A 25,671-nucleotide genomic window follows, 5' to 3' on the forward strand; every position below is an offset into this window, starting at 1 on the left:
AAAGATAATTCCATGTTGGACTTTTTTTGTTGTTGTTGTTTCCGAGTTGTTCAGAACAGAAATACATGCTAGAATGTAACGGACATTGCACATGGAGCGCAGCAACCTAGTCCTGTTTCTTCTGGCAGTGGTTGGCGTGTTGCAGAATAAGCACAGGGAATGGTTTTATACATTAAAAAAACCAAACCAACTAGCTACAACAAACGACACGGCTAACCAGATTCAAATGTTAACACCTTTGGAACGAGCGCAAAGTCTCACCATCAGACACCTGCAGGATGCTGCTGAGCTGCTGCTCATAGGTCCATCAGTAGAGTATTCGAAATAAACCTCAAGTATAAAACAACAGTATTTCTTTTCTGAAAAATCACACAAGTCAAACTGCGTTTCTAGATCTTTGTATTTTTCCTTGTTAATTCACATCCATGATAAATCCTGGTATAAAATAGCTACCTGAAAAAGGTGCAAAGTATTTGAAATGTATTCTATAGGCTTTTCCTCATTTCTGTTTCACGTTCTTACAAAGAGGTTTTGTATCTTGAGACCGCAAATGGGAACAGCACTCCAGCTCTTATAAATGTTTTGAGCATCTTTTTTTAATTCCAATTTGAAATACAAGCAGTCTAGAGAATAACCCCAGGTGAAATGGGAATATTTCCCACTAAACGTATTATCAGATATGTTTATTAAAGAAAATGAAATAGTTGGCCCTACTACAAAGGAAAGTGAATGAACTCCTGTGATTGACAGCTTCAGTAAATGAGGAAACACCATACTGCCAAGGCAAGTCAAGGTGGAATTGGTCATAGGCCAGTAAATGATCAAAGGTCCACTGAATTACACTGGCAGTTCATGATGCAAAAAAATAAAAGAATTCTTTTAAAATGCCACTCAAGTTTATCCCTCCCTCCCTCAATTTTACTTCTGCCTTTTGTGAATGCAACTGTTCTGGAAGTTTGATATTAAACCCCAGAATGGAAAACAGAGTAGATGAAATTTTCAGAAGCACCTAACTCTGGAAGTCAGTAGCTTAGGTTTATAAATAATTGGTCTTAAAATGGATTGTCAGTGGAATCAGAATGAAACTGGTTGCAGCATGTATTAATTTAGGAGCAAATGTAATGGGTACATTCCAATCAGAGCACAGTGGTAATAAAAGCTGTAAAGACTTCTGTATAAAAGTCTGCACATCAGACTCAATAATTATCAGAACGTAACACAATTACTTTTAAAAAATGACAAGCTTTATGGGAGAACAAGACTAAAAATGATGCATTTAGTAACAAATGGGGTACTTAAGAACTACCATCTTTATTCTGAATAATTTGAGGCTGATCACAGTTATTTTAGCACCATGAAAGATATTAGACATCCATTTCTTACCCTTCTAACAGCAGAACTTTAAAGAATGGAGGTAAGGCTAGCAAAATGTATATCCTTTAATATCAAAAACAACATACAAAATATGATGTCTATAAAGATACTTAAACATGTCAGTTACCAATATTAGCACACATGTTAGTATAAAATCACTCTAACCTTAGTATACACAGTTCTGAAACAATAAGAATGTTGACACTATAGAGATAGATGTATCTATAAGACTAAAAGGCATACGAAAATATGCCAGAGTATACATGGCTAGAAACTCACAGGCTGTGTCTGGAACTGTAATGGTGCTGTACTTGTCAACAGTGAAACACACAAAGCGAAAATAATTACTTTTCCCTCAGCTGCCTGCCACACTCCAGTGCTCCAGCTCCTGTAGTTAGGTACAGCACGTTTGTGTATGCCCTGGTCAAAATACATTGTATTTATATATATACACACACACTCTTAATATCAGAGGGTCAGTTCTGACGGAAGAGTTAAGATGCCTAGAAGTCAGCTTCCGTAACGCTTCCAGCTCCCCAGAGAGGAATCTGGGCCCCAAACAAGGCAGCACCCCTGCTCCCTGCTCAGAGAAATAAATGGGCTCCCGCCAGCAAGCAGTGAAGCAGGGGCCAAGCAGTGAAGCAGGGGGCTGCCCCGTGCCAGCACAGTGAGAACCCGGCTGCTTAAACTGACCCATAAGGATGATCCTAAGGATGGTGGTGTTGGTTCCCATCCCTACATAGTTTCCTGGGGGCTGCAAGGAAGCATCTTCTGTCCCTTTGGCATGTACTAACCTGATGCAAGGAACTGAGCAGGACATTTTTTGCTTTCAAATGGTAGTGTCCGTTTTTTACATCATAAGCATGTGATCAAATCATTCATCTAGTGTGCATGAGAACTGCATTCAGCACTCTCGTGAGTTGATTTAACCTCACATCTCCCACTTCACAAAAACTTGCCTCGTCTGTCAGGCTATGGCTATTCAGAAGGCTTAATGCAGGGAAGCAGTTTCAGGATGGAAAGCTGGGAGGTCCTATCCATATCCAATATGGTGTGCATCAGCTTGGACAATCCAGTGTCTCCAAAGGGAAAGGGGGAATGTATATGTGGAGCCATTGTGCATGAAGAGCCAAAGGAGAAAAATGTCAGTTGTCTGCCTCATCTGATACTGAGCATACCCTGAAGGACAGCCACAGAATGGCCGGGTCGTCTTTGACTTGAGTGAGCAATTTAGGAAGGTCCATAAATGCTTGCTGAAAATAAGCTTAGGAAAAATAATTAAATGTTAATGCTAAACAGACAAAGCTCTGGATGAAAGAAATTCTAACTAAAGAGTATGTTAAAGTCTTGGTTTGAGACTTATACAGGTCTTCTAACGTAGTCAAAATGAATCCAACAATTAAATTATACGTTGCATATCGCTGCATAGCTTAGATGTAAGAATGAAAACCCTTCAGGTTCTTAATTTCAAACTCTTTGCTGAACAGCTATATTAAGATTTACAAGGCTCTCATACCTACTGCTATACATAAAAGCAACCCCTTGCTCAAAATTAGTCTTGGTTTCAAGATATGGTATATTAAATTACAGCACCAAGTAGGACTGGAGATTTCACACTGCCATTTTAAGTGAACCCCTTTCTACCCAATTTCTTCTGAAGCTTACCCTGCAAACATTCAAAATGGAAAAAAGAGACAATTATTCTGTTTACAGAATGGGAGAGCAATGTCTATGACAAGTACTCTATGAACTGTGTCCTCAAGATACATCTGAATGATTTAAGGGTTTTCTTTAACTAAGCTAGTATTTTAATTTAAGAACCTACCCTCCACCCAAACAAGATTAAATTCTGGCATGAATTAGGTCATCAAAATATGAGTTCAGCTGGTTTCCCAGGAACAGTTTTTCACACCAGAAATTAATTTTTTTACAAAAATTTATTTGCATTTACTTAGTCAAAACAAAATTGAATATTCAGTGCTTTTCTCTCCTAGTTTTCCGAATAGCAACTATTTCTATATTAATCAGGTTTTCGTAAATGTACTAAGTAGTTGCTGTTTGTGTTTTATTTTGGGTTGGGTTTTGTTTGTGGTTTGTTTGGTTTTTTTTAAGAAGGGAGACAACTAACCTCATTTTTTAAAACCTCAGGGCATACAAAATCCAGTAACTCTAAAGTTTCTCAATGGTTAGTTAGCCTTGCCACTAACATTCTGAACTTTATTTTCATTTTAACTGCTTTAGGACACAATCTTCTTATGCTTAGATCCAACAAAGCATTTTGTATTGGACATTTCCCCCGTAGACACAAGCCAACAGTAAAGACACAAACAGAATTCTCATGCATTAACTAACTTCTTTTTTTTTAACCTTTTCAGAAAAGTCTTTTTTTTCTGAAGCCTTTCCAATGTTAGCGTTGTTGTAAAACAAGCACTGGCATCAGAAATAGGTTTATTGTTCCAACATCACCACACCAGCACAGCTTCCTTACCCCTAACTCTGGTTTGCTCATGTCTGACATCCCATTCACTAGCTGTTTTTAACATAGCAATCACTCCTAAACAATTAGTCACTCACCATACACTCTTTCCTGGAATCTGGGGGTTTAGGGTTGGGTTGTTTAATCCATACTATTGTTATGTTATTTCTGTATCATTTCTAAAACTAACAACAATTATTTTACATTCTGTCCCACATAATTTATATAGATACAGAGCAGCAAGTCAGGAAGATGTCACAATTACATCAAGATATCCGATCACGATGATTTCAAATTGCATCAGTGCTAAAAAACAGCTTCATGTTTAGTTAAAAACTCAACACTAAAACCCATGAAATCTAAGATCTGTGATGAATACTAATTTTTCTTTAACAAAGCAATAGGAAACAAGAGGCTTTTACCACACTTACTCAACACCTTTTGCATTGCCCAAATAGAAGATAATACTGAATAACATGTTCTACAGAAATAACTCCAGACAAGAACAGCGCAGGCTGTTAACAGCCTTTCTGTAATGAAGGCAGCATTCTGTAGTCATTTTAATTAACAATACTATGAATATTCTAATGAAATTTTTAGAAGTACTTACGAGGTACAGAAGCAAAAGTCCCAGTGAACCTAAAGGGATCGATTTTACAGATTGGTATGGGGGGTTTTGTCCCCCACCTCCAAGTCCCTCCCACACACCTCTAACATCTTAAGATTCAATTCTTTCAAACCTCACTCGTGTAAAGCAGGGATTTAAATTCTGCAATATAAAAAAAGGTATGAGCTTTGGTCTCCAATAATTAGAATGCTTTGTATGATTATATTTAAAGGGTTTTAAGTTGGTAGATGTAAACATTCTATGCAAGAGTATTGCTAATATGTTTTATATCACAAACATACATGGGCTTTCTGAACAATTTCCTACAACTCTGGGGAAATAAAAATAATAAAAATAGAAAAGACAATGAGGTTTATCATTTCAAAACAGTATGCCTCTCCACGGTTTCTGGAAAGAACAGGCATTGTTACTAATTAAGAAAATGCACTCAAATGTGCATTTTGTCTTCAGACCACATTTAGTTTACTCTTTGCTATGACACTTCTAAACAAGAAAACAAAAATTAGTATTATTGAACGGACCTGAAAAAGAATGCTTAAGTATTCCACTACACTGCTGATCCTCATCCATAAATAAACGATGTACTTGGAAGTGTCTTATGATAAACTGAAAAACAGTGTTTTCATCTCCAAGTATTATGCTTTCGAATACTTCTCAGAGAAGGAGGTTTTCAGAAATACCTGCTTGGCAAACAGTGCATAATACGTAAGAATACATAAGTAATAGGGCCATATGTTTAGTACTTTAGGCAAGAAATAGGACATGCAAAGACATTTCTTTATATTTGCATAAAATATGGAGCTATATCCTAGATGCAATTGAACACAGCTGTAAAGACTTATAATAATAAACCTGCATGTTCACTTAGTGCAAAAATCTTTGTTGAATGTCATTTTAATAGCTTGTGTATATTTCCATGTTAAAAACAACTTCTTATTGCACTTAGAATGTATCCTTTAAAGCTGTCTTTGTTTTAAGAATAAAAAAAGAACCTAACAAGCACAACAGAATAATTTTAAATTTAGCCTAATTCACAATACTGCTCCAAAGTATTACTGTCAGTACAATTTCAAAATTATCAGCTTCTGAGGTTCAGCTTAAAAAAAATATATACATACACGTTAATAGTATTGCCTTCACCAAATAAAAAGTCTAGCATTCAGCAGCTTTACTTCTGAATGTGTCTGCACTGGGAGCTTAGCTTGTGCATATTTAAAACCGTGCCCATCAAAAATTTCATCCTTAATGTTCTTTGGGCCACTGTGAAAAGGTGAATGCAAAAACAGGTAAGTGTTTAAGCAAACTGAGCAGGCTGAGGTTTTTAAAGAAAATAAAACCCAGATGTTTAATAATTGAGCTTTCTAATGCAAAATGACCTCAGCAAGAGTTAAGGGAATCAAAAAAATGCATATTGATGTTTATGGTATAGAATTACAGAAAACTGTAAAACAGCACAAGAAACTTCAAATCAGTCATCAAAGCTACTACGTTTTCGAGTATAAACACCCACAGGTGTGCCTGCATTGGACGGACCGTAGAAGTTATTGAAGAATCCTAGATCAGTGAACCAAAAAACAGCTTTCAAGCTTCCAGAAATAGGTTTTGATGAATTACAAAAATATCCTCTTCACACACAGAATCACTACACACATACACACTAATGCTACAAAACTTCAAATACCTTGAAAATGTGGCTTGAAATCAAACTCATCAAAAAAAGTTCAATGGTATAAAAGATTCTTATAGCAGTTTTGCAGTTTAAGCAATAGTTCAAGACTTCTTCAGTATCATATAGTAACTTCAGCCAAAAAGTACAAATCTAGCTTAAGTAGAAGAAGGTCAGGCTGGTACAGGAAAAGAAAGCATCAAAAACCTGATTCCATTTCTTTGTCTGGCTTTTCTGTAGTGTCCAACACCAAAGGGCTTTCATTTTCCAGCATTTTCTCAGTAGTTTCTCCATCAACAGCTTTTCCTCTTTCTTTTAACTTCTGCCGTTCATGGACCCAGGGGATAAAACATAATATAGCTCCACCAATAAGGGGAGGGACTCCGGCCAGGTAGAATGCTACATCGTAGGTGCCAAGGTGATCATGCAGCAAACCTGGACAGACAGAAAGTTAACACTGATAAATAACGGGGCCTTGGAATCTACAAAAAACCCATGTCTTTTCTTTGGATTCGAACTTGAGAGCTGGCACAGTTTACCATAACCAGTAATCTGACTACCTAATAGCCAAATATCGGTACACATAGGTAGAAAGGTATTCCAGAACTGCCTTAAAGACTCCAAATAAAGGAGAACTCAGTATATCACCACTTGACTGCTTAATTACCAACCATCGTTAAAAACATCTACCATACTTCCCATTTGAAAGGTGCTCATTTCGGCTTCTCCAGCACTTGAATCTCGCAATGACTCAGAGAAATTCTCCCTTTTTTGGTAACGGTTGCCTTTGATCAAGGTGCCTCTTAATTTTATTCTAGATATACTGCATATATTGCATTCCTGGTAACCTCTTATTAAAAAGTGTTTTCTCAAACAATTCATTGTAATTGCTCTCTCAAAACTGCTCTCATCAATCAAATTCTATTTAATTTTAACAGCCATGATAGTGTATCCAGATCAGGAGGCACCTAGTCTATGCTGTTCTAGCTTTAAAATTTATTCTTCATGATGCTGCATAGTTCGGTTACGTTTCAGTAATTATCTTTTCAGTATCACTCACAAGACCTTAGGGTAAATCAGGATTTAAAATCATCAGTGGTAAGGATTATAGCTTAAACTATTTCCACCTCCCAAAGTACTTCCAGTTTTCAACTTCTAAACCTGTACTTTGTCAGTCTCCCATCAAAGAACGAAAAAAGCCAGTGATCCTACTCATAAGAAACAATTAAAGTAACTGGAGAAGCTTTTATTCTCGCAATTGGTTTTGCATGTGCAAATTTTGGAGTCAAATTAATTTTCAAATTCTAATTTGGAGTCCTTCTGTAACACGATCAACATACAGACCGTCACCTCAACAGCATGGAAAATGTCAGGTCCTCAATCCAATTGGAAAGCTATCTTTCTTTTGAGGAATGTTTTTCATCTGCATAACTTAAGGAGTGAAGCAAACTTTAAAGAATACAATAAATTAATAACCCATGAGCAACAGATAAATTCACCACATATTCTGGAGCACATACAGAGAAAAATTCCACTGTAAGTGCACTGCACATGATGTAGGAACAGAAAATATGGCCAAGAAGTCCTGCAACCATAGAAACGTATTTACAGCTACAGACCATAGCTGTACTTACCTGCAATAGGTGGACCAACTGTCATAGGTATTGACATGAGTCCTAGCAGAAATCCTATGGCCTGGGAGACATCCTGAGCCCCAACAAGCTCAAAGGCAATAGGAGCCATAATGCAAATGAAGCACCCATCAAACAGGCCCATGAAGAGACAGACAGCAACAAGACCTCCAAAGGCATGGCACAGTGGAATCATCATAGACATCAGGCCAATGAAGAAGAATGAGGCCACCTAAACATGACCAAGGAAAAAGTATAAAACCATGTTGCATCAAATCAGCAAAGATTAAGGGAACAGATGAGCTTTCTTGCATTTGTAGCAAATTGTCTGCCTATATTTACTTTAAAATAGATGTAAGCAGTCTCCACAGATTACCACCATCAGAAATTACATACCAAGATAAAAACAAAACCATGTAGCTGTCATGACATGCAGTCAAAGAAATTCCAAAAACCATTTCACAAAGTTTTCAAAATGCATTTGTAATCAACTATCCTGATGTGATTACGTAAGGTCATTTGCTTCACCTCTGCACTTTTCACAAATGAAAGCCACAAAAATATCAAGTTTAGTTTAGCTAAAACACTATAACTGATTTCTCACTGCTGCAATTTTTACTTAAATATCAGTGTTAAGTGTGATAACTTCAGGGTGCTTCTGTTCAATAGAGGTGGCATTTGAAAGTCTCATTTCGATTTTTCCACATAAAGGTATCTTGCTTTATTCCTGTAGCCGTGCACACTTACAAAGATTTTTTATATTACAGTCTTAGATTAAGCTTATTATTTGTTTGTTGTAAATTAAAGAAATAAAACTTTGTCTTTCAGCAAAATGAATCAGAGTTAAAAAGAAAACAAAAAAGGTAAGAGTTTTGCTTTTGCAGCATCCATATGTCAGCACAGGAAAACAATGTCCCACTTAACTGCACATACACATTTTCCAAAAAAGACATCTGCATTATGCATTGGTCACTTGTAGACCATTGAAGAAAGACAAAGTCACTTAAAAACTACTAGACATCACAACTTTGTGACATATAGATAAGTGACATCAAATAAATTACATCATTAGGAAAAGTCTTTAAGCAGACAGCTAGATTAAACTTGATTTTCAGGTCAGCATAACAATTTTTTGAATACTGTATTTTATTTAGCATACTAAAGAAAAACTGTTGTGAAGCATCTTAAGTATGGCACAGAAACAGAAACACTGAAGAACTAGGCTTCTTATAGGAACTTAAGGATAGAGGTGAAGAAATTACCAATTCTGTGTACTCCGATACAGAAGACACAAATATTTGAGACTAGTTTCTGTCTAAGTAGTAATGTGGTTTTCTGTACACAAACTATAAACAAGATATTGTTGACCAGATTCTTTGTATTATCATATTATGGTAAAAGCAGGACTAAAACCAGAATCACTAAACTTTGTACACAGAAGAGATAGAATGCATCATTCTGTTTCTAAAGGTAGAATTTATAAAGCAAAATCCAGCAAAATATGTCCATAAGAAAGAATGCAGAAACAGAAAGATGCTGGATAGAACTCTTGTTAAGTTGTTCAATTGTGAGACAGTAAAGTTCTAAGAGGAAAGAGTTTCCATTTGCGTTAGTCAAAATTAATTCTTAAATACTTTTTTCATTACAAAGGGTGATAGTATGAACTGTTGGACAATCCAGAGTAACACTTGAGCTGAATATTCACTTTCCCTCAAAATATTTTGATTTGAAACAGGAGAGCTGAAGGTGCTGGGGCATGGCTTAGCAAAAGTTAATGTGTTTTTCCTACTTAAGACTAGTTAAAACCAACAGTACCCAGAAGCATCCTAGGTGATGCCCTGAACAAAAGTCCATGGTTTTCAGTTTTAGCTATTCAAGGAAAAGAAGAAAGCTTGTAGTTTTGCTGCAGGTTTGGTATTTGTGAGTTGTAAATCATGTGTAACATCTCAATACTGCCTTTTTAATTTTTATCTCAATATTGGCATTTCCTCAAAGCATAACAATAGGTATTAAATCAATGCAAGCAAATGAGATACAGTCGCAGTCCCCATCATCAGGAAATCTAAATTTATCTATCAACAAATACACCACCTCCAGAAAAGTGGTTCTTACCTAACAATTTTTGTTTTCAATCATGTAGTACAAATAATAGCCATTAGATGTCTCCCTTGTTATTCATTTAAAAAAAAAAACAACCCAGTGGTTGATAAAGTGCCAAGTTATTAACTAAAGATTCCCCCCCAAAAAAATATCCCACAACAAAACTAACTTATAAATGTGGAGTGAAAAAAAGTATATATCCTTCTTCATCCCCAAGCTTCAGCATTTCCAGAAGCTGTGACACTTTCTGCAAGTTAACACCCTTCATTTGGCAAAATCTTCTCAGCTAAGCACCTCTTACATTTCCATAGCTTTACCAGCGTGCACTATGCACAGACCATACTTGACACCAAATTATCACCTATCAAAAATCAAGAAGAGAGATCCAAAATCTTTAACAGAAGAACATAGGGGGAAAAATTAATATTTCTGCAACCATTATGAAATCATGGGATAAAAAAGGGAAAGCAGAATCTAAAGAATCCCCAAAGGTTCTCTCACTCACATGCTAATGATTAGTAATTTCTTTCATTCCCAGCTGAAAACAGCCAGCAGGTAGTAGACATGTTTCCTTAGTTTAAAAAGAGAAGAAATGAAGAAAAAAAAGATTAATGAGCTTTGCACCTAAGGCTCCTAGTATCAAAAGCCATACATTAAGTCCCCTAGAGTTTTGGAATTTCTCAAATTTTAATCTCCAGTCAGTTAATTCTGCTTACTTAATAGTAAGGCTACAACCAAAGCCTTCAGAATATAATTTGTATATTCCTTCAGAACAGTGTGAAGACATACCTGTAAATAAACTTTTTTTACACCAGGAATATAATCTGCAACTCTGCCAAAGATCAATCTGCCAACTCCTGAAGTAATGCCCAGACACAGCAGAAGCACTTCTTCTGGCACACTGTCACCAAATCTGTCTTTTACGTGCTTCATCTGTTTAAAGAGAGTTGAGAAAATAAATTAGCTTTAGAATTAAAAGGAAGATAAAGCTTAGAAAACTCGAGTTAAACAGAAGTAATCTGTGAATTTCAGATTTAAAAATATGACTACAAATGGTCAACTACTACTGCTTTTACAGATTTTAGAGTAAGTTTTACACTGGCTTATCAGTATTAAGTCCAATATCATAAAAGCAATCTGAAATGTGTTGTTGCTTTATTCACAATTAAGGAATTCAATTCAAGGAAACAACAAAGCTATGTCTAATACAAAGAAAACTGAAGAGAAGCTACAAGCGTTGTCCTCAACCACGTTTAATTTACCAGTCACAGATTTAACATAACGCAGAATCCACAAGAGCTGTCTAGAACTGCTTGTCTCACTGGCCGGGGCACGTGCTCAGGTCTGAAGGTGCTGAACCATCAGTGAGTATCACTGCGGTACTGTTCTGTGCATTAAGACAGAGATACGTGCTACCAAGCTTGCAGTATAGCTCAGGGCAGGAGCAAGCAGCAGAGTGGCACGGAGTGCAGGTAGGGGAGGCCCTCCAGACTGCCTCATCCTGATACCCACCATCACACCATGACCTCAAGGGGCAAGGAGGAAGGAGAGCAGGAAACACCTGCAGTGCCAAACGCAACAGCAAGCACTTCGGAGAGGGTGCAGCTACAGCAGCAATGAATAGGGCAGACTGGAAGAATGATTTAACAGCCACTTCAGCCTAAAAAACTAAAGCAACCGACCGAGGGTCCTGACAGCAGGCCATCGACTACAGCGTGATGAACTACCAGGGTCAGTAATTCTAACCTTTCATTTAAGTCATGGTAAAAAAAAAAAAAAAAAAAAGTCACAAGACTGGCTTGATGGATTCCGATTTTTTTTAATATTCTTTCTGGTCTCCCAGTGGTTTTTGTTTGTGGGCTTTTTTTAATCAACCATGAAGACCAGTAATTACCCATAGAAAGACTATTTTTGCACAATCACCATTTGAAACATGCTTGGCAATACCAAATACACCGAAGCAGGCATTAGATGTTGTTCTGTGATCTCCGTGCTCATAACTTGTTCCAAACAAGAAACTATAAAGCCTCAGAGGTGTGAAGAAGCAAAAAGAAGAAACTGATCTTAAACAAAGATGTAGTAAAAACATTTGAGAGGGTCTGACCACAGGCTGACTGACCTGGGTAGCAAAAGCTGCACAGCAATTTTGTTACTCTCATTATGCGATCGCATTTCATACTAGAGAACCCTTAATTTCCCATCTATAAAATGGGAAAGTTCAGGTTTAGTAAACACTTCTAGAGCAAAATAGTCAAGATTCTTTCCTGGCCTGAGTGTTAATACACAGGCAGAGCCTTTTTTTTCCAATATAAACAGGATTCGCTGAGTGATGGCGATTTTCTTAAGCATAAAATCAGCTGGGCTTTGTTTACATGTCACAGAAAGTCTATTAAATCTATTATTAATTTGTCCAGTATAATTGATTTTGTCAGAAAGGAAATAAAAAATAAGGGTTAGTGGTTTTGGTTTGTTTTTGAAGAACAACAACTTCAATTGGAGACATATGCTTGCTCTTTCTACTTCTGAGGGTTTCTCCCTTTGCTTTAAGACACAGTTGGGAATAGAATCTGATGAAATTTTTCATCTAGTATTATATTTCAACATAGAAGATAAGTTGTTCTATTTATTCCTTTTCTGTCGAAGGTGAGAAGCGGAAAAGCTGACAGTTTTCCCACCTCTGCATTTGTGTGCCTGCCAATACCTGCTGGTCCAGCCAGCAAAAGCAGCAGAGGTATTTTCTGCCATTCTTGTCACCTGTTCTACTTCAACGTTTCTGCAGCCTCTAGCTTGTTTAATTAGCAGACCTGATTCATCCACTCCCCGGAGGCTTTTCAAGAGGTAAGATAAAGCTCTGCATCTAGATAACTATTAACCCTGCATCTGCAGCTGAGTAACTGGATTTCTCAAAGCAGCACTCCGGGTGAAACGCTGTCCTCTTCAATCAGTAGGGGGGAAATACTGGGTTCAATCAACTCCTTCAATAGGAAAATAACTGCTACTCATCTCAATCTTCAAATATCTAAATTAGTATTTATTTTGTTTAGCTTTCACTGCTCTTAAGCACACCCTAACCTTAAAGAGAGCTTCCAACTACATGTAAGGAGAAACTTTTTCCCCAGGAGGGCAGCAGGGAGTGTCACAGGCTGCCCACAGAGCTTATTCAGCCTCCTTCCTCCGAGGTGTCCCAAACCCAAGTGCACAAAGCCCTGAGCAACCTGGTGTGATCTCAGAGGTGACCCTCTGATTCTTAACAGCATATCCAATCTTCAGTGATACTGTCATTAAGTAAGCTGCAAGTGACAACAATAAAATTAACTGAATATCTGAAAATACAGTACTGTAAGTGCTACTCTTCTATGAGGTTTTCTTGTAAGTTACTTGTTTCCTAGGTTTTTTATAATGAAGGGGCTCAAATGAGATTCATATTTCCACAGATTTTTAGCTGATAGAAATACTCAAAAATCCCATGGTGGGCAATTACTTGTGAACCTTCTCAGGCAGCATCTCATGCATTGACGCTCTCATCACTGCAGAACTATACAGGCTGTAACTACGGGACTCTTTAGGCATTATCTGCAGCAGTCAAATCGGGGACCCAGGCACACAGACACATTGAAGACCAAAGTATGTCCCTGTGGGGTTTGCCTGTTCTCAGTAACATAGCTAGCTCTTCACTCATGAGATCTCTGTGCATGCCAAATTGCAGGTCTGATTTTTCCAAATGTAGAAAAAGCCTGTCATTTTGCCCAAGCGAACCAGTCCAGACTAGCACAGCCTTTTTATTACTTTAAAGTTCTCTTTGTGCAATCCAATTTTCCGAATCAAGACAAGGTGATCATTATATGGCAAATCAGGAAATTTTCTATTTTTACACTAAGTAAAGCAGATTAAACAGAATAATCCATACACACATTGTGAAGATTCAGAACAAGTATAATCTGAATTTCTTAAACAAAACTGAACATAACAGTTAACAGGTTAACTGTTAAGCCTATTTAACATAAAAGAAAGGTTAGGAGTCCAGATTAGAGAAACTCAGGTGACAATTACATAATTGAAATAGTATTTGCTTTTTCACCCCAAAAATAGCTAGTCCTGAAGAAGTTTGCCCTAAATAACAAACAAAATAGAGTCTCAGAACCGTTAGTGTTATCTTCAAGAGCATGTGAAGGATGACTATGATTCCAGAGATCGAAATAGGCAACCAACAGCATATAACTTACATTGGAGAAACCAAGACAATGGTTGTTAACCAATAAACAGGTTTTCTATTTCAAGTCACAAGTATTAATCATTTTAAAAACAATTAAACCAGTTTTGGGGTCCTGAGAGAGCGAGTGCCAATTGGTAGGCCTGAAATGTATTCAGGGAACAGTGCAAGCAAGCATGCTGAGCGCTGAGAAAAGCCTGAGGCATGGGGGACAATCCGTACACCACAGCACAAGACAGTCCGTGACTTCTGCTCTTCCCCTCTCCCATTCCACTTCATCTCTCAGGATATCTTCAGGTCATGTCCTCCACTTGTAGCCCCTGGAGGTACCAAGACCCTGGATCCACTGAAGCCACAAAAGCCAGCATAAAGAAATGGGCGCAAGGACACTGGTGGATTGGCGTGGCTTGGGCGGCCGCAGCAAGACCGGTAAAGGCACGCACGTATCTGGGGAAACTCACCGTGACTGAGAGCGAGGGTGAGGAATAAAGCCAGGGATATGTAAGAACTGAAGTGTTATGTACGCGTGAGGGCTGAGAGTTAAACTGTTAAATCATTTATCCATCTTAAGCATGTTTTAAATTTGTTCATTTGTGACTACTACCCACAACTTACAGTCTTAGTTCTATCCACTCCCCGTGGCCCAAAGCAGTGTTCCCTGGCCTGCCTTACTCTCAAAACTCAGCTAGCCACTACATCCAAAACCAGCTACTACCAGCAGATCCTAGAGAGTTATAGATCGTACACATTAACTTGACTTTCTGGAACAGCAGAAAAGGGAACAAAATCAGAACTATTCATAAATATCTAACAGGTAACATAAGCTAAGGATCAACATTGATTTGTGAGAAAAACCACCGTAGTTTATTTTTATTACGTGGCAAGTAGCAAACCTTGAGGTTTGGAACAGAGGGAAGGAAGATGTAACAAAACTTGACCCTGCCCAGTATTTTGAAATTCTCTCAAACATAGCAATTCTTACAAGCCAGTCTGGAATACATGACTTAAATGGAACAACTGTAAAAAGATGTTCAAGTGTCTGGAAAAGCAAAACTGACTATGCCAAAGAAGGCTATGTAAAAACCTGCCTATATCTACTGCTATTTAACATTTTCATTAATGTTATGGACAGTGAAAGGGAGAGAATGTACTTATTAAATTTGCAAGTTCCATCAAATAAGTATCGCAGGCACTGTAAAGAAAAAGACTGAAATTGAAAAGTATCTTGGCGACCTGGCATCTCAGTTAATAGCATGAAATAAATAAGAATAATTTCCATGAAAACATTATGAGGTAAATAATATTAAAAAACCACTACATGAGGTAAAAATCAGATGCATGAATACAAGACGGAAGAAAGATCTGGCAACATCTCTTTAGAAAAGGAACTGAAAGTTTAGCAGATTAAACTTCAGCATCTTCCAATAATGTCATTATATTGCAAAAGTAATTCATGATACGATGTGAACTTCATATACTACTGAGTACCAGTAAGGCCTCAGCTGAATTATTATGTTTTATTTTGGTCATTACTCACTATTAAAGACATGGACCATATGTACAGTATCCAAAAGAAAGATCTGGCAATAATCAGAAATTTGATAAGCTTGACTTCTGAAAAAACATTTTATAAGACTATTTTAAAAGGTCCTTTACCAACATAAGTTTGTACTCAGAAAACTGGGTAAATTGGATAAAGTCCTGGGTTACCTCCAGTCTTATTTTCTATGATTCATGAAGTGATTTGATGGATGTCTTTGTGTAGTCCCAAATACGTACTTACTGAGTGCTACAACTCACAAAACTTTTTCTTTTTAGCTCTACTTTGGTAAAACACTGCTACACATTTGATTAAAAGTAACCTTATAACTGAAGGAAGCAACTTCCTGACATCACCACTTAAAATTTAGAAGCATAATATAATTCTTTTCACATCATTGCAGCATTTACTAATGTGATAAAGTGTTACCAGGTTATAAAAATTGAGCATATTACATAATATGCTATGATTAGGAAATTACGGACTACCAAAACAATGGATTAAGATATCCTGTACAAATACCCAAAGTAACAAGAAAATATTTCATTAACCACCGATGACTAACATTGTATGCACTAGACATTAAAAGAAACACTTTGGCTAATTGCTTTAAACACAATTTAAGATGGAATTCTCAAAGCATCTAATAGAAGTGAAGGAACTAAAACCTAATATAGCGAGTTCATCCTCTTTATAATACCAAATTGAAAGCTTATACTATGGTTTACTTTTATTTAGCACACTTAAATAAAATTTCAATACAAGTCTGCTGCTATACATCCAGTTTAGTCTTCCTCAACTTAAAAAAAAGACATCTATTGTACTATTTTGTCTAGTGATGATAATGTCTTAGCCTTGACTTCCAAACAAGTAAGGTCAAACTTCATTTGCCTAGCTTAAAAATAAAAATAACAAAATAATGCTGAGAAGAGGAATGTAACAGCATATGCTATTTGTCCAGAAATAAGTGCAAAGATATTCTAACAAAAGTGATTTTTTTTTAAAACTAAGAACTGTTAGTAGTTATAGTTACTTCAGTTAAATACCTAATTTCCTTCCTTATTTTTGTCTAAAGTAGACATTGATGGAAATATTACATAAATTTTATAGAGCGCATATATTTAGCTTCTAACAATTGAGTTAAGCAAAGTTGAAGGTAAGCTTACAGTTGACTATGTGGGAGGACAAGTGGGACTACCTGGGTATTAAGCTATTAAATGAAGCATTAAGTGGAAAGAAGGAAGTGCTAACACCACTATAATGCAACAAGCAAGACCTTTAATAGCATATTGTGTTAGCTACAGCATTTGCATGTCACAAAAGGATGTCTTCTCACTGCTGAACTTAAGATATCTGCCTTAGCCAGACAGTCTTCCTAACTGATTTAAAAGAAAATCATTATTTGAGAGACAATTCAGAAACCTGATCCTGATGCTCCAAATTGCTCTCTGTAGAAGCTTCTTATTCTTTGGACCGTAAGTAGTCAGTCAAACTAAAGGTCTTAGAAGTCAAGCAAGGCAAGTACCCCTCAGCTTGAAAAACGTTTTGGAAGACAGCTACGAGACTGATTTGAGATCTTTGGAATCATCAGGAGAGAGCTCATGTTCTGTAAGTACTCAGGAAGATGACAAAGGCAAAGAGAAACACTGGGAGATGGACTAAGATCAGAATGGAAGTATTTGCATCAGTGAAAGTAATTAGCGAGGAATAAAAAGCTTTTACAAAAGGATGGGTTTCCATTTTACAAAATAGTGCTGTTACCTCAAGTCAGTTTTTCAACTCATCAGTAGAATCAGCAATAAACAGGACAAAACTACCTATTCATGTGAAAAGACAGCCCTTACTACAGTAGCCCCTTCTAAAATTTATGAACATAAAGACTGTATTTCTTCCCTACCTTGAAGAACAACATAATAAGCAACTAGCTTGACTTAACTGGTTGGTAAAATAGGGATTTATTAATCTACCTACATGTTACAATGCTATTGTCATCTTCTAAGAGAGGCTGACTTCCTTACTCTACAACAGAATTTGTGACACTTACCAAGTGTCTCGGGACTAGACTCCTTAAACCCTAGGACTTAGGTGACTAAAACCAAAACAGAGTCTCAAACCTTTGTTCAGCCGCCACAATTCTGAAGGCATCTGTAATACCTCAATATTAGAGATCTACTTGTGGAGATGGTCATAAGATAAGCACCTCAGCTTTCACAGAGCTGGGTGAAGTGCCTGTCTCATTCCACTGGGAAACACAGAAGAAAGCCCTTGCAAGAGTCTCAGTTCTAGATGGAAGTCCCAAATACACTGCCAAATATCTACCAGATCAGGGCACAGAGGAATTAAGCAGTCATATTTTCATTTAAATCACAAGAAGATACTATAATGATAGTCTCTCCCCCTCATACAGAGATACAGCCCTTACTCAGGATACAGACATTTATGTGCAGTTCTTTCCCGTCTGAAACAACCCAAAACCACCTCTCTCTTTTCCTAGGAAATATTCCACTCAGTAGCAGTGACAAACTTCAAGTCAATCATCAGAAAATAACCTGAAAAATAGCTTACAGCTTGACAGTTACAGGCAATCAAATGGAAAGAACTAGGTTCCAGGATTTCCTCAAGGGAAAATTCAAAATATATGGAAATAAATTCACAAGTCTGAACAGGATTTAAAAAGCAAAAGAGGATTTCTATTCAGCTCTTCTTGGAGCAGAAACTAGACACAAGAACTGGTCTGTATATGAGGGAAGGAAGGTTCTTCTCTTAAACTGGGCGATTAGTTTCTTTACTCTGTATAAGGAAGGCAGGAAAAAACCATCGACTGTGATTTCAGGCACTTGTGGAGCTTGAAGAGTTTGATCCAGGTCAAGATGCTTCAAGCACCCAAAGGCAGGATGCTGAGTTTACCATTAAAATAGCACTTAAAAAAAAAACAAACACACACAACCCAACAACAACAACAACAAAAAAAAACAAAACAAAAACACAAACCCTTTGTAATTTAATCTGATTTTGAACTATATGCTCTGTTTGCTATCAGAACAGCTTTTATTATGCAAGAGTGCATTAACTAGTGTGCTGTTAGAGGCTGACAGAAAGGAAATAATAATGTAACTCAGACCTTTCAATCCGCTACTATTACACAGAACTCAGAAAGATTGCTTTGCTCTTATCCTTCAACACCATCTTATTGTTTGTACCCGAGTATAGCTGCTATCTAAAATATTTTTGTAAACTGTCATTCACTTTTACTTCTAAAAAAAAAACCCAGAACCATTCTTTTCAGTTTCTATTCTTTCCATACTTATGATTTTTATTCTTCTCCAGTACTTATTTGGAAAACAGTTTAAATATGCTTTCATAACAGTTACAAGTATAAAGCAGGAAATAATTCATTTCTTCTCCCACCACCACCCCCAATGTCAAGAGTGGACAATCTAGCTAAGAATAAATACTGCCAGATCAACATATTGAGGTATACTGAGAAAGAAATGGGTGCACAGGATAATTACAGAAGTGGATAAAGGGGGAAAAATTCACTAACCTGGGCAAACTGCAGCAGATGTTGAGATCTGAAGGGAGATAAATGCAAAGATTAGAAAAGCAAGTAAAGCATGGGGAGCCACTGAAGATTTGGGGTCTTAGAGATATCTGCTTAATAATTACATTGGACCTTTACAAAATCAGTGCCTTGTTAGTCTTCCACTGGAGACAGAAATACGGTAGATTAAGCAGATGAGAAAGGCAATAGTGCTAAAATTGACAGCTATACCTACAGTTTTAACTTTTTTAGATTATCTACAGTATAGAGAAATAACTGTTTGACACACAGTTATCTATTAGTACTGGACATAATTTAAAAGATACTAACCTATCATTACAAAACTAACATTCAGACTAACAGCAGATTCTGGGAAGGATGTAGTAGACCTCAGACAAATGAGTGGTATAGGAGACCTGAAGAAATGCACAGGTTTCTTGAACAGCAGCCCATAAAAGCAAGTGAATATAGTGATGGAGGCTGACTTTTTTTCCCAGTTTGAGTAAAAAAGTCCAGACATACCAATTAAATATTAAATATTTTACACAACATTTTAAAAGCAGCAAATTTATGACATAATACCAGTGGTTCACAACACAGAGACAGGACTTACCTTACAAGAACTGAATTTCTTCAAGACATGCTATGTGTATGCACTTTACTTGGATATGCATGCATGTTATATGCTTAAGTTTAGAGATTTGTATATATCATACTTTCCATCATGCTTTGTACTCGGACACATAGGACAGCATTTATATCTGTGCTTCTATCTGTCTTCACTGTGGGATTCAGAGTTATGGCAACTTAAAGGGAGGAGGGAGGTGTAGAGTTAGGACTATAGGTACAGAATGCACAAACTGGAAAGCTTCACTTATTGCAAGGTATGCAACTCCTTTCCACTACAGCTCCTTGAGCTCATGCACTGCAGAGAACACAAAGCAATTACCACTGTCTGTGTGGAGATGACCACTCTTAGGACAGCAGCTGAAACACTGGCTTCTCAAATGAGAGGTCTAACCTACAGATATCACACCTGAAAATATTTAGGGAACACAACACCAGTAGGGGAGGCTTGAAAAGTTACAAAAATATTTGTAAGCAATGTTATGGCTTATGACTGGGGTCTTGTTGGGCAGAATATCAACTACTGCAATGAGATTCATCCTATCTTATAGCTTGTCCTGATATGGCAGCTCAGTTCTGCTTGGCGAATCTTGGGTAGTTTCTATACCCTTCATATTTTCCAGTATAATTCTTAATGACCCAGAGCTTTTGCTTAGGGAGGGTGCGGTTTACAAGCAGAAGATAGCTATTTTCCTGAATAGGCAGAATAGAGAGACTGTTTTGTCCTGCAGAAATAAGGCCTTTCAGAAACTGAGTACATCCAAGTGAATACAGTCAGTGTTCAAGCACATAGTAAGAATTTCAAGAAGTTCCTAGAAAAAACTGTGGCTACAGAGGATCTCGTGAGAGCTTGGCTCTTCATTTCTTCAAGCTGATTGCACAGGAAGACGGGTTTTATTGACACGTGTTCTACAGGGCAAAGGTTTAGACATAGAATTTGCACAGCAGAATCTGATCTCTTGTTAACAAAAACAAGGCACATCACTGATACAGAATGAGAAATGGGAGAAGTCAAAATAGCTGGCTCATAAAGAACAGACCTGAAGGACAGATCATCCTGGTTCAATGTAAGAAGGCAGTCCAAGGTGATATAACAGTTAAGTGCCCATCATCTGTTCTGATGAGATACATCTGAAATACATTGCTTTAAAGCTTCCCTATACAGCAGAATGACCATGACCTTTGTCTCTGATGACAGAAAATAGAATTGCAGAAGTGCCCATAGCTATCTTTAAGCCTAGGGACTGTCTACAGAACAGATTCACAAATTCTGAAAAGACAGTTTATGTTTTGAGGGTACTGTATCTGTCACTAAAACTAGTGAGCTTCCCTCAGTGAACTAATTGCCCTGGGTGTCAAAAGGAGGGCCCCCACAGACACTCAAACTCAAATTTCAAGAAGGCAGAAGCGTATCTATAAAAAACACCTGCCTGTGGAACAGGCCAGCCTTCGACAGCCCATATGTGATCACAGACATAACCTGGCACGTAGCACAATGTATGTTTTCACTGTTGTGTTTTGATCTGCAAGCCTGAACCGCCTCTAGAACTTACTGCAAGAGAAGTACACCCTTGCAAATGTGGAAACCAAAGAGGCCACCAAAGCCTTCATATTATGCCAAGGGAAAATGTTTGACTTCCAAGGGTTTGAAAGCCCTATTGAGCTCTTTGATCAGGTCTCTATATTTCACCACCAAGTATCTTCTGTAGAGGGTATCTGTCTGCATTAGTCAGTTACCTCAAAGACCTAGGCTAAAATCCTTAAAGCTGTCAATAATTCAAATAAGGGCCCTGGTATTGTTAATGGTTTTGACGTAACACAACCTAAGGAACTTCAACACGTGGTAATGTAATGGAAATGTTGAATTCTGAAAGCTAAGACACAAGAACCAGCCTCTCAATTGCACCCAACTTCAGTTTGCAGATGAACATGTTTCCCTAAACTTTTTTTTTTTTTTTAAAGAGATGAAAGTAATTTCATGTGTCCTAGGAAACTTCTGATTTTAAGAGGTATCATTGGAAGGACAGCTGAAAGACCATAGGAGGTAATGAATAGGAAAAACTGAACTAGAAGGATTATCCAGATGAAAGAGAGCCCAAGATGACTAGGTATGCCAGGTAATGCCGTCTCAAATGCTAAAAATGGGCCAAGTGGTCTCCAAAGGAAACACAGCAAGGTACTCAGTCTCACATGGCTGTTTGTGGACTGAGCAGAGCAGGAGATTAAAGGCATGTGAGAATGCTTGTCATCACTTGGCGCTTCTTCCCACCCATTCCCAAGGTCTATAAAAAGAGAAGGTGGCTAAACTGATTACCATCATGCAATATAAAATACCATGGGGAGCAAGGAATCTCCTCTGAATTCTTCCAAACAGTGTGTTTCTGATTTCCATATAGCAAACCACAACATCACACAGGACATATACACTACAGTGTGTTTTAATTTCCAGTGAAAGAGTTACACAGTGTTCACTGCTGGCAGCCAGGCTTATTTAGAGGCTAAACCCTCACCTCATTGGTAAAAGTTTCCCCAATAATTTGAAAAGCAATTTACCAGCAGATGTTGTATTTTCAAATAAGATGCCAGGAGATCCTCAGAGTCTGTACTTAACAATAGTCCTAGGGCTGCTATACCTTTCTGGAATACCTTTTAGCTGGCCAGCTACTTAGAAGCCTCTTTACTTTTCATTCCAAGATGCATTTTCTTTTCCCATACAGTTCATAAAAATCTTAAAGCGGGGTCCAAGGTGATGCTTTGTTTCTCAGGGGCAGTTTCTAGACTCTGAGGCAGTATCTACCTGTTTTTTCCAATCATTAAGTCTGCACTCTCCACTCCCCTGTTCCTTAGTGGTCAGCTGAACCTACTCCTGGCACATACAAGTTCAGAGAAGCAATGAAACACTGAATCTTCAGTATCTATCTACAGAGGAGAATAAATCCAGTATTTAAATCTGTCTCCCAAGACAATTACTAGAAATTTCTCCCAATAAAATTGCTAGAAAAAATGGCCAGGCACACACCATTTTTTCATACCTTAAACATGAAGCACAGACACAGAAAACACACACGCCACATAACTACTGCTAACGAAAAATCTCTACATATGCATGTATGTATCCATCATGGAATATGAATGTGCATAAGCATCAAAAGGAAAAGCCAGATTTACACAGTAAATTAAGAAGTAGTCTGCAAAGCAGGGTGAGAAACATAGAAATTATTTTTCCTGAGCTATTCTGAAAGTTTAAGAGTACAGTCAGTGTTAAGGTGTTACGGTAACCTTCACCTATCATTAACAAGAGGCATTTAATAGAAGTAATTGCTAAACCAAACCATGTTTTTGTTTGAAATTGAATTAATGAAGATACTGTAAATGTCCCAAGACAAATTACTGTGTGACTGAAATATTGCACTGGAAGTGTTAAGATTATATTCTCAGTCCTACCAGTATTCCTCATAGTGGCTGCATATTGCTATATCAAAACACAACATGATACTAGGCCCCTTTTTTTTGTAAATATTTCATAATTAATATAGTCCTAAATATATACTGAACCTTTAGTAGTGACCTTAAGTCACTGCTTAGGAAGAGCTACGCGGTAATAACATGCATTTTAAGCAGCATTTCTTTTCACCCTGCTAAATAAAGTACAAAAAGCAACAGCATATCTTTTAAACTACCTAACATGTGACCTTATATGAATTTTAATAGCATTGACCTAACAAGCTCATAAGAATTAAGGATGCACAATCCTGATTAAGTACACACTTTTTTAAAGGGTAAGAGAACAGTACTGAACACTTAATATCAGACTCCGATTCCTGAAAACCGTAAATTCTCTGTTTATTAGCAGAACGAGCACAGGACAAGTGGCAGAGACCAGGTATACTTTCTTTCAAATAAATTTAATCATTTCGTTGTGTGATAGGCCTTATTAAAAATAACTTGGAAATAATATTTTGCATTAACAGATTTCTGCTGTGGATTCACAATTTAAACCTGAATGGACTAAACTAGTCTTATTTGGTTATTTGCCTATTTTAGAGAGACATCAAAGGAAAAAGTTCTCCGTCACTGCAGTTTAAAACTAAGAGGAATAACAGCTCTTTGATTTAATAATCCTATGAGTTATCGACTTGCTCTTCAATCTGAGTTAATGCTAAAAGTATATTATAAAATTAAGTCAAAATCTATTTATAGTATTTCTTCCAGTTCCCCAAAAATCACATGGAATGGAACACCTATAACGGAATTTGACACCAATTAAAGTGGGATAAGAAAAGCTCTCCCTTTTTGGTTCTCCCCTGCAAGTGCCAAAAAGAGTAATGCCTATTTTGCATGCAGCTGGTATCTACAAGTCAGGGACTGGTAATTATTGCCAGCTCCTTGATATGAATCCTATCTAGCATCCCATATAATTATTTTTTTAATTTAATTTAGTTAAAGCCTAGCTCACAAGCAGGTTTTCTTCTCTGGTTTCAACAGTTTTTACTCTACCTAGCCAAGACAGTGCAGATGGTTAAAACTGCAAAGACCTGGCTAATCCCAAAGCCTAAAATGAGCTTTTATTTCTTGCTTACTGCAAGTTTCACAACACACATCTTCCTTTCCAATATGCTTCAGAAAACACAAGAGACACACAGAAATAAGGGCTGGCCTCAGAAGCACTCAGAGACAATACACCTGGGACCTTGGGAGCTCCTCCGCTGTGCCAAGCCAGCGGACAGCAGCTGATGTGCAGTGACTAGAGCACATCAAGTCCGCAACCTCCAGTCACCATGGAGGCCGGTGGTGGTGGCACACAACAGCTCTAACCAGTAGGGCCTGTGGCACCTGTGTTCCATCACATAGGAGCACCCAACACTGGCAGAAACTGCCTTTCCAAGTAGGAAAAATGGGACTTGAGTACAGGAACCAGGCCTGAGGGCTAAGGGAAGAGCTGTAGACATGAGGCTCTACATCTTAAGTGTTTTTTCTTAGGGCACTTGCAACCAGCATCCCATACTAGCAGCCTGGCTATTGTCAGCCAGCTCTAATGGTGGGAAATTTTCCAGACTTTTAGCATAATGAAAGTTGTCACTTGCCCAAGTATTATACCCCTTTTCCAATATTACTATAATTTTAAAAATGCAGTATACAATGGGAAAATAGTAACTCATTTTCAAAAGTTGAAGAAAGTAATCTCTGGTTTGGTAGATATACTAGCAGAAAGTTATTTTTTCTTACAGCCTTTGACTTATCTGGAAGTACGTACTTTTACGTACTTCTGGAAGTACATAAAATGCAGGTTTATCAGAAGCAGACAAAACTAGTATTAAAAAAGTCCAGAGCTGTCTGCTACAGTTGAAGTATCTGTGCTGAAGGGCAGAATCCATTCTGTTCCTTCATAAACACTGATCTATTTACTTTATCAAATACAGATCCACAGAGAGTTTTCTAAGATTTTCAGTAGTCCCCCCAGCATACGTCATTGCTTATCAGCAATAAATGCTATGGTTCTTCACTTGTTCATGTTTTCATAAAACTAAATATCTCATTCAAATAAAAAGATTTTCCCTTCTTTTTGCAATTATTAAATGAGTTAGAGGGATGAATGTTTGTTTAGTTCCAAAAGCAGACCAAAGTATCTGAATAGTTTAGGTTTATGTAGAAATAAGTACAGAAATGGTGGGTTTAGCTGCAAGAAGACTTCATGCTTTAAACCCCAAGCAGCAAGTTCACTGTTAGTCCTCTGACTGCATCCTCCAACCCAGCGATATGAACTCCTGCTTTCTGTCAGATTTCTGCTACTGAGGCTACATCCATCCTTGGCAACCACATACAAAATAATTATAAAATAATCTTAAATATGTGACCTTCAGATATTAAACTCTTTTAA

The 25,671-nt window shown here is 37.4% G+C and overlaps 1 protein-coding gene across 2 annotated transcripts in view; it reads right to left on the reverse strand.

The window, feature by feature from the left end:
• Window positions 1-4,386: 4,386 nt before the first annotated feature.
• The window catches only part of SLC16A10 (solute carrier family 16 member 10), a 91,270-nt gene continuing 69,985 nt past the window's right edge, over window positions 4,387-25,671 (reverse strand). For both annotated transcript variants that reach the window (XM_080388200.1, XM_080388199.1), the window contains 3 exons: window positions 10,665-10,808; window positions 7,779-8,007; window positions 4,387-6,579 (listed from right to left, as the gene is read on the reverse strand). In XM_080388200.1, the coding sequence (XP_080244326.1) occupies window positions 6,344-6,579; window positions 7,779-8,007; window positions 10,665-10,808 (609 nt within the window). In that variant the 3' untranslated portion in view covers window positions 4,387-6,343. The remainder of the gene's footprint in view (window positions 6,580-7,778; window positions 8,008-10,664; window positions 10,809-25,671) is intronic.

The sequence above is a fragment of the Falco punctatus genome (assembly GCF_963210335.1).
Source record: "Falco punctatus genome assembly, chromosome: 5".
In the NCBI taxonomy this organism is placed as follows: domain Eukaryota; kingdom Metazoa; phylum Chordata; class Aves; order Falconiformes; family Falconidae; genus Falco; species Falco punctatus.